General features: G+C 35.2%; 2 protein-coding genes across 2 annotated transcripts; one reads left to right on the top strand and one right to left on the bottom strand.

Moving 5' to 3' along the window:
• Positions 1 to 1028: 1028 nt before the first annotated feature.
• On the top strand, positions 1029 to 3805 carry LOC120186293 (vacuolar protein sorting-associated protein 2 homolog 3-like). The gene is made up of 11 exons (XM_039190275.1): positions 1029 to 1187; positions 1458 to 1502; positions 1698 to 1732; positions 1821 to 1871; positions 1959 to 2063; positions 2139 to 2210; positions 2494 to 2565; positions 2670 to 2750; positions 3067 to 3102; positions 3198 to 3253; positions 3574 to 3805. The coding sequence occupies exons 1-11, from the start codon at positions 1154 to 1156 to the stop codon at positions 3626 to 3628; spliced, it is 642 nt and encodes a 213-aa protein (XP_039046206.1). The 5' UTR covers positions 1029 to 1153; the 3' UTR covers positions 3629 to 3805.
• A 148-nt stretch (positions 3806 to 3953) lies between these two features.
• On the bottom strand, positions 3954 to 5893 carry LOC120186353 (casein kinase 1-like protein 6). The gene is made up of 9 exons (XM_039190307.1): positions 5889 to 5893; positions 5740 to 5801; positions 5579 to 5591; positions 5358 to 5439; positions 5145 to 5271; positions 4877 to 4950; positions 4728 to 4791; positions 4451 to 4584; positions 3954 to 4289 (listed from the first exon to the last, which is right to left on the bottom strand). Exons 1-9 carry the CDS (start codon positions 5891 to 5893, stop codon positions 4026 to 4028), a joined length of 825 nt encoding a protein of 274 aa, XP_039046238.1. The 3' UTR covers positions 3954 to 4025.
• Positions 5894 to 10419: the final 4526 nt, after the last annotated feature.

The raw sequence follows: 10419 nt of genomic DNA, 5'->3' as shown, positions 1-10419 counted from the left end.
GAAATAAAACCACAAATCCATAAAAAAATATTGGGAGTTTTGAATGATTCTTTTGGTGCTTTTTGTTTTTTCAACTTTCTTGATCACTAACTTTTGTGCGTCTCATTTTTGGCAAAGGTACTTTCTATGTTTGTTTTTTGGTATATAAAGTCTTATTCTTTCATAATTAGTGTGTTACCTTCTCAAAAATATAATCTTTAAAGTTTTAACTGTTATGGTCATGGGAAGATGCCATTTCCAGGGGTAGGATTGCGTATAGTAAGCTTCTACACAAGAATTACCAGCTTTCAAAGCCTCGGGTGCACTTTGTTTCTTAAACATCCTTTTATATACATTAAGCGATGTCTGTGTGTATTAGTCGTGATCGTTTTATTACTTTTCGATAAATTATGTGACTGTTTTGTTACTTTTAAAATTTTAATAGTGAAAAGAAACACTTGGTCATACTTCAGTGACCCTTTTATGTAGTTTAGCCTATATTTAATTCACAATGAGTTAACTGCATCGTATGACCCCAGACTATGACCCTCATTTCAAATTGATCCTTAAACTCTTAAAAATTTCAATTTCATCCCCAAACTATGTATCTCACTTTAAATTAATCCTTAAACTTTTAAACATTCTAATTCATCCCAAAATTATGAATCTCATTTCAAATTGGTCTCTAAACTTTTAGATCTTCGAATTTCATCGCCAAATTCATCCAAATATGTAATCCATTTCAACCATGGTTTAACCTAATTTTTATTTTTCTCAAACATATAATGATATAACTTGGCCTAATGTTTTATTAACAAGGGATGTGATTAGTATATACATATAATTTAGGATAAAATTGAAATATTCAGAAAGTTTGAGAACCAATTTGGAATGAAGATCATAGTTAGGGATGGAAATGAAATGTTCAAAAATTTAAGGACTAATTTAGAATGATAAGAATAATTTAGGGATAAAATTAGAATATTTGAAAGTTTAGATACTTATTTAAGAGGAGGGTCATAGATTAGAGATATGATTCACTTAACTCTTCGTTAACCCTACGAGATTCGAGGTGACTTCTTTCACCCAGAATTCTGTGTTTTTTCTTCTTGTTTCAAACTTTGGAACCCGGTGCTGTTAAGATATCTGAAAGCATCAACACAGCAAAAGGAAAATGAACATCTTCAGCAAAAAGCCCAATCCCAAAGGTAATTTTAATTCTGGTTTCTTTTTGGAGCCCTAATCATTCAAACAACCAATTTCCTTTTGTCTCTGATCTTTTAATCTCCCAGTTTTTATGGAATTCTTTTTCTTTGTTTCTAGAAATCTATCTTAATTGAATTTTCGTCACTTCATAGCAATCAATTTGAAAGCGAATTCTTCCCTCTTCGGTTATCCTTCGCGTTGACTTGTCAAAGCTCCACGATCATGGTTTCACGATTAATTTGTTTTAATTATATTTTTTCCCGTGATTGCAGAGGCTCTTCGCGAGAGTAAGAGAGAAATGGCGCATGCTACGAGAGGTAATTCATTATTATTAAAAAAACAATTATGAGTATAATTCTGTATCAGTTGATTTGAAGATTTTATTTTTTGTTCGAGTATGGACTGTTGCAGTTCGTTGGTATTATGCTTGAATTAGTTTTAGAGTTTTTTATTTTTGGAGTTGGAGCGTTACTTTGATCTGAAAACTCGAAATATATCTTGCTTTGGTTCAGGTGTAGAGAAGGAAATAGGAACTCTACAGTTAGAGGTTTGTCGAATTACTAACTAGTGAATACTAATCATTTTTTCCAAGGATATTTTATGGTTAGTTCTAATGTGATTTATCCTAATGGCAGGAAAAGAAACTTGTTGCTGAAATCAAAAGAACGGCCAAAACCGGAAATGAGGTCATTTTAGTATTGTAATTTGGTTGCATTCATGGGTCTTCCCATATTTGATTTATATCCTTCTTCTCCCCCATATATACTGTGCAGGCAGCAACTAAAACTCTAGCCCGACAGCTAGTAAGACTTAGGCAGCAGATAGCTAAGTTACAAAGTAGTCGAGCTCAAATGAGAGGCATTGCAACTCATACGCAGGTTCACGTCACTCATGCCTTTTATTTCCTTCTGCTGTTGCATGGTGCCTCTAACAACGCTTGTTTGTTTTTGCAGGCAATGCATGCTCAATCTTCAGTTGCTGTTGGCATGAAAGGTGCCACCAAGGCAATGTCAGCTATGAATAAGGTCAGTAACAATATATATATGTGTTGTATCACATGTATGATGATACGGATTTTATGCATGCTTATCCTCAGTAAATAGTTTATCAAATTGTTATTTTCCTTCAGAGGGAACTTGCTTCCTATAGCATAAACTGTTGGTTGATATCTATTCATGCACAACCACCAGTTTGTGTATACATGTTTCCATATTATAATCATCTTTATTAATTCACATATTACCACTACTCTTCCCTTTTAAAATAATCATTGATTTTTAAACCACTGATGACTGATTATCCTTGCAGCAAATGGCTCCAGAAAAACAAGCAAAGGTTTTACGGGAATTTCAGAAGCAGTCTGCTCAGATGGATATGACCGTAAGATCATGCTTATTTTTTAGAATATACTATGTGGGAGAAGTTCATTATTCATTCCTTTAGTTCATGTCCATGGATTTAACAGTTTATTTCCGTGCTTGCAGACTGAAATGATGTCAGATGCCATAGATGATGCTCTGGACGATGATGAGGCGGAAGATGAGAGTGAGAACCTAACAAATCAGGTGTGGTTCTTTCCCATTTTTTTTCAAAAATCAAAGCTACTAGGGTTTAGGGATTGGATCATGAGGGTCAGGAGTGGGTTTGATGGGGTAAATCAATATAAAATCAGGTGTGGTTCTTTCCTTTTTCCCCAAAAAATCAAAGCTACTAGGGTTTAGGGATTGGATCATGAGGGTAAGGAGTGGGGTTGATGGGGTAAATCAATATATTAGTAAAGGGATATCATGTGGGCTTAAGCTTTCTTGGGCGTGAAAAATAGTGAAGTCAAATTGTTCGACTCATTTACCTCCCAAATAACCTCGATTTTCTTAATTTCAGGTTTTAGATGAAATTGGTATCGATGTTGCCTCACAGGTTGGTATTTTTTGGTTTCCCCTCTTGTAAGGGTTTCAAGTGAACCAATATCACATTTTGTGCAACCGTCTGATTCCCACATAAATTTCTTGCAGTTGTCATCAGCTCCTAAAGGAAGGATTGCGGGAAAGAATACTGAAGGCGTTGGCAGGTATTTCTCTCGTCTCCCGGTTTTATTTCAATTCATTTGATTTTTGCAGTTGCAAGAGACCCATGTATAATATGCGGATGCGGTTCCTCATCTTAGATTTGAACTTAATGCTCTGTAATCTGTACTGTACTTCATTATGGGCTCTATTAGATGTCCCTGGCAATCGTCTTCACCCTTTTAACAACAATACTTGTTATTATATCCGACTCTCTATTTTCACTCAAGTAATAGACACTATGGAGAATGTTTCAATTTGTTACCTAAAACCGAATGAGATTGAATTATTTCTTTGTTTTCTAATATTTTATTCCTACTTGCAGTTCGGGTGTTGATGAGCTCGAGAAGCGGCTGGCAGCTCTTAGAACCATGAGCTAAAGACAAACAGAACCTCTATTTTTCCTTCATGAATACCAGGTGTTATCTCTAGTATTAATACCAATGCACCATTGTAGATATGACAATGATCATTCATGCTCCCTTGGTTAATGCAGTGTAATGCTATTCTATCATTTGTTGCCATGTGCAAATAAACTCTTGAAATGTTTGTTCGAATTGAGATTGAAAACTGGGTGTTCTAGGAAATCATATCACCTGCAATTGTTGCATTTGTAATTAACCAATGACAAACTTGAATTACGTTTGTATTGTGAATGGGGTAAAAGAAGTTTGGGCAAGGGAAGTTAAAGGCAGTGAACTGGTGAAATATCCTATATACAGAGTGACATTATGAGTTCTTAGAAAATATTGGTTGACAATTCGACATACAACCCCATTATTTTCTGATGGAGAGGAGCTCAAAACTTTGAAGAGGATGATCATCATGGCTTCCTCGAACAGGGGTGGCACGATTAGATTTTTTGGATTCAAAGGCTATTTGGATTCTTTGTGGGGTAGACATGAAGCCACTACTCAATGCTAGCCGGTTTTGCAGAACATCATTGGCTTCAACAGACGAACTGGGCCTGCTTGCTACTACAGCTCTTCTTGAAGTGCTACCATATCGAGAGGAACTGCGTCTTTTTTCCAACACAGGGAGCTGAAAGTTCAAACCAAAGGTAAGATTGTTCATAATCTAAAAATGGCATTGGTAGCTAATAAACCTTTTTGACAAGTATGATTTCGCTTTTGGAGAGATTTTCGTACAGAAAAGTGTAGTTTATAATAAAAGAAAATAATTTGATGGAAATTCAAGTTCACCGCATGCTTCGGCAAAGTGACTTCATCTACAGTCTTGCGTCTAGAATGATCAAGATGAGGACTATTACTTGAAATATTTCTTTTGGAAAATGCTTCGACGGCACCGGAGAATCTATCTCGAATCTCTCGCCCCACTGTATGTTGTAATCAAGGACAATAAACCCATAAGGCATTCCGGAAATCGAATGCAAAGAGGCAAGCGCATGCCATCATAATTAGTAAAAAAACATTCAGCTGTGACAACTCTCTAAGGAGGAATCTAGTTTTGAGAGCAAACCTGAGATTCTTTCTGGTTTTTCAATGGTTGGACTTGCAGTTAAACCTGCCCTTCCACCGGAATGCTGAGATACAGATCAAAACGCTGAGTAAAATATTCCCAAGATAACAATAACCAGGAGCTAGTAGAAGGTTACAAGCGGTACTTACCCGCCCTCTCGAGCTGCCACTAATCTTTGGGTACTTCAACATGGTCCAGTCAAAGACATGGTCAAACTGGCAACCTGCAGCAATGCAAATTCCAGAACCATACAAGGAAAATGTTAAAACAACATTTGAGTTGGCATTTGAGGAGAAATTAATTTGGTAAATTCCTGTGTGTTTGTATGTGCAAGAACATGTATGTGTGAGAGAGTGACGGACATCGGAATATTGTACGACGAGCATTATTAAGGCATCCGCAATGATGATAACTAACCTTCTCTTATAAACAAGTCCCGGAAAAGCCCCTTCAAATATGAATAATCTGGTTTATCTTCAAACCGCAAAGATCGGCAGTAGTGAAAATAAGACACAAACTCAGATGGATACGACTTACAAAACACCTGTTAAACACACATGAATATTTCAGACCAAAGACGAACCGGATCTCTCAGAGGGAACAAACCGTCTAAGGCATAAGCGATCATACCTCTACAGGAGTGGACACCTTTTCACTAATCTTATCATATTTTTGCTTTTTGGTACCAGCTTTTAGCCCCTGCCAGGGAAGGCTGATGCAATGAAATTGAACAAATTGAATCAAAATCAATGTGAAGAACTAAGAAAGAAGATCCAATAACAACAATCAAACATTATCCGGAATGCAGAAAACACTAAATGAACTGAGCATGTGGCCACGATATGCACAACCTTCCTCTCGGCTCTCAGTAAATACATAAGCACATAACCAAGGGATTCCAAATCATCTCTTCGACTTTGCTCTGTCAATAGAAGAATCAAGTAAGCTCGCATAGTTGCATTTGCATCTAAGAATATACTGTTGCTAGTTGTCATAAAGTAACATTACGTACCAATTCCAAGGTGAGTGTTCACACTTGCATAACGCGCTGTGCCGGTTAGGTTCTTATTTTCTCTGCAGCAAAGAAATTGGTGAGTTGTTTCACAAACAAAAGCACTTTGGCCTAGTTTGGATAGAACCGAAGACTCATTACGCGTTTACCGCATAGATAACACTACATAAATAGATACAAAGGAGAAAATAAAGAAAGAAAGAAACTTGAGAGAGAGAGAGAGAGAGAGAGAGACGCTAAGGCAACATGCTTTGGCCAGACTAATTGGCAATTTATTCTAAAGATAGCTTTATTTATAGGCATTCAACTACAGAAAAAATCACCATTACTAATTGACAGTCACAACAGGAACCAATCCATCAGCAGCAAACCAAAAAATTAGACTATCAAAAAGCAAATCATCAAAAAATGTCACATACCAGTTTGACAGCAACTTCCTCTCCAGTTTGAGCATTCACCCCTTCAACAAAAACAACAAATTAGAATAGAAAAGGTACATTTCTGAGGAAGGTATAATAGATTTTTTTCCATAAGAAGAAAGAGAAATCCATGTATGAGATTTGGATTTTCATACCTAAATAAAGCTCTCCAAAGAGCCACTGCCAATCTTTCTTCCAAGCTTGAACTGGCCACCAATTACATGATCCATTCTCAAGCATACAAAAAAAAAAATGGACCTTCTTTAATAATGTCCTACACCCCAAAGAGCTTAATCTAAAGCCATATTCAGTTCATACTCAGGTCTGTACCAACCCAGTGTAGCCTTCAATAAATCAACTCAAAGAAATGAGGTAGCTTTCTTTACTAATCAGCAGGGGGGAAAGTACCAAATCTTTTTAAAGCTTTTGACCAAAAGAATAAGAAAGAGAGAGGAGTACTATGAAGAATAATGCTAAAAATCTAAAGAAAAGAAATGGAGATTTCAATGTAAGCGCAGAAAAAGTAGAAAGAGGATCTTATGATTATTAGAAATAATTCAGCTTCCTTAACTTCATAGTTTGATAGTGAAACCCCCAAAATTTGAAACGAAATCTCTAATTTAGGAGAAGATTAGAAGAACACTGCTACATTGATATGAAAGTTATCAGAGGATGAATCAGCTGCCAAAAAGAAGAAGAAGAATCCAACTGTAAAGAAAATAAAGGTTGCAAAATCTAAAATGGGTGAAAACCAAAAATCAGATGAAATAAGCTAAACTGTTTATCGAGATAAAAGTAAAATCAAAATAAACAATAATAGTATTTCAGGTGTTTGTTAACGACGAAAGCACAAGAAAAGTAAATAAAAGAGTGACAGACAGACAGACGACAGAATTGACTGGTAAAAAATGAAGAAAAAAATATGCTTTTAAATTTTAAGTTCAGATTATTTATTAATAAATGGATTAACCCAATAAAAATGGGGAAAATTAAAAAGAAGGCTTTTTTCAAAAAGGTATAATGTAAAAATTACTTCCTAACATTTACTAAAATAAATATTTTGGCATCATATACTTTTTATTGCATAGGTGTTTAAATAATTTTTTAGTTAAAAATATGCTAATATTTCTAACATTATTTTAGGTGTCTAGTATATTACATTCGTTAAAAAATTTATTAAAAATCAGTCAATTAATTAATATTTGGCATGAGACTTAATTTTAATTATTTTTATAAAAATTTGAAATTAATAAATTTTCAAAAAAAATATTTTTATTTTTCATAAAAAAACTCTAAATTCATAAAATCCTGAAATAACCTAAAATATTCTCTACTTAAGGCGTGAGAACTTATTCACCCACATCTTTCGCAGAAGAAATATTCAGTTATGGCGTGGGCACGTCATCTATCGGCTCAGTTTAAGTTTTTATCGGATCCAGTTTTTCAATATTCGTTTTTTGGATTGATTTTCGGTATATTATTAGATCGGATTGTAACTATACACTTTTATTTGATTTGTAGCAGACTCTCTACTTCTTTAGGTAATAAAATTCAATTTATCTATAAAAAGAATATTCTAACCTCAAAAGTCATTCCGCTAACAGTCATCATTACGATCGACGATCGCCTAACAAAGCGGTAAGCACACCAACATTGGCTTGGCGAGACTTAGGAAGGTAATTCGATTGTGATTTAGGATTTTGATTTTTTTAATTTATGGATTTAGTATCGAATTTAGAGATTTGGGGATATATGGAGTAAGATGATTATAAAGATATGATTGACATCGGAAGTCCAATGATAAACAGGTAGACGGTGGATGAGAACGACAACGATGGGGTTGGTGCTTTGAGATAAGAGATTTCAATTTTTTTAGATTTAAAAATAAATTTTTTAAATAATTTTAATTTTAATTTTTTTAAATAAAAATTTATAAACATGTCACGTGATATGTTTTGAATGAAAAATTATTAAATAAACTCAATTCATCAGATGATCTCAAACAATAAAATCTATATATTTTTTTAAAAGTGAATCTTTATATTTTTTATACATATAAATAAGAAATGATTATTTAAAAGATATTTTGTAATGAATGAATCTTATCAACTGAAATTATAAATAACGTGATGAACTAAGTCAATCTAATAACTTCTCGTTTTGAATGGTTGATAAAATATTTTTAATAGTTGAATCGTATTTCTCGTGTTTTTACGTGGCTTGCTTTGAGAGGTAGTCTCCTCACGGATGTGAATAAAGCTCGTCGTCATATGACTTCCAACACCAAGTGTGGCGTGTGCAATCTCTATTCGGAAGATATTTTGCATGTTTTACGAGATTGCTTGAAAGCTCGAAATTGTTGGAATGCTTTGATACGCCGAGACACTATTCATGAATTCTATTCTTTGTCGATCGTGGATTGGGTCCGTCAGAATATTCAACGGCCAAATCATTTTGTGGATAATCATGATAATTGGTCAGCTCACTTTCCCAATATCTGTTGGATGTTATGGAACAGTTGGAATAAAATCCTGTTTGATCCATAATTCATTGAAATACACGATATTGTTAACTTGAGTAAAGGGTATTGGAGGAGATTCATACTGCTACTCGATTCTCGGATGGGTGTATTTCTCCTACTGATAATCGAACCACAAACATCTTATCTTGGAGGAGGCCTCAGGAAGGGTGGATCAAGGTAAATATCGACGTTGCGGTTAATATTGCAGACGATCATGCTGCCATAGGGTGTGTATTTCATTCCAGCCAAAGTGATTGGATATTTGGCTCTTCCCGAAGCTTAGGTAAGTGTTCAGTTCTGAATGCTGAATTGTGGGCAATTTGTGATGCTCTCCGACATGCTTGGAGACTTGGTTACAGACAAATCGAGTTGGAATCCGATAATATTGAGGCTGTCAGCGGTATATTGAATCCTAGAGCGAACCAGCAGGGAAATGCTCTTTCATTGTGATAAAAGCCTTGCTTCAAAGAGATTGGGAGGTTCGTATAAGGCATATTCATTGTTTCAGGGATGGGCACGTGCAATCCTGAAATCCGAATTTACTTCGATTATTATTGATTTTATAAAGAGAAAATCGCCTCAGTGACCAAAAATGCCTTATAATATACGATTTTAACCAATTTTTTTTGGATTTGCCAAAATGACCAACAAAATCGCAACGCGAAATAAAAATCGCAACGCGATCCCCAGAATCGCAAATCAGTTTCCAAAATCGCAACGCGATTCTTGACAATCGCAATGCGATTTTCATATTCGCATTGCGATTTTCCATAATCGCAACGTGAATATGAAAATCGCAACGCGAACACATAAATCGCAACGCGTATCCGTAAATCGCAACGTGTATCCGTAAATCGCAACGCGTATCCGTAAATCGCAATGCGTATCCGTATATCGCAACGCGTATCCGTAAATCGCAACGCGATTTTTAAAGCGCCATTATAATCGCTACGCGTATTTTATTTTCAAATTACAAAAACGAATATTAAGACAAAATCTCGTAATCGCAACTCATAACCTAAAACCTAAAATCACAACTCAGTCCCATCTCCATCTCTCACTCTCTACGGCGAAATCCGTCCCCATCTCCGAAGATTTCCGTCCCCATCTCCGGCGAAATCCCTCACAACCATTCACGGTCAGAAATCCCTCACAATATTCAGAAATGGAAAATCAACCTCCGAGGGTTAGTTTTTTTAATTATTTTTATTTTGAAATTTTTGCATTATTGTAGGTTTTTCATATTGAAACTGATGATAAGTTTACTGGTCATTTCAATAATAGATTAACCATTTCACTTAGATTTCATTTCGCGTTACGATTATCTCGTTGCGATTTTCATTTCGCGTTGCTATTCTCTCGTTGCGATTTTCAAGTTAGTATTTGTCTTTGTCTTTGTTCTGTCTTTTGGTTGAAGTAATGCAATCCATTCAAGTTTCAATTTGCAGAAGAGTCGCAACGAGATAAATGAAAATCGCAACGTGAAAATGACTATCTGCAACGAGAAAAATGAAAATCGCAACGAGAGAATCGCAACGCGAAACCAAAATCGCATTGCGATTTTCATTTCGCGTTGCGATTCTCTCGTTGCGATTTTCATTTCGCGTTGCGATTCTCTCGTTGCGATTTTCATTTCTCTCGTTGCGACAGTCATTCTCTCGTTGCGATTTTCATTTCAACCAAAAGACAAAACAGTGTTGCAAATTTTAGTTTCAAGAATAAACTACTACTTTTTATGTT

This window comes from Hibiscus syriacus, unplaced genomic scaffold, assembly GCF_006381635.1.
Source record: "Hibiscus syriacus cultivar Baekdansim isolate YM2019G1 unplaced genomic scaffold, ASM638163v2 tig00113337_pilon, whole genome shotgun sequence".
In the NCBI taxonomy this organism is placed as follows: Eukaryota; Viridiplantae; Streptophyta; class Magnoliopsida; order Malvales; family Malvaceae; genus Hibiscus; species Hibiscus syriacus.
The sequence above is the reverse complement of the archived record's forward strand: the minus strand, read 5'-3'. Positions and strand labels throughout refer to the sequence as shown.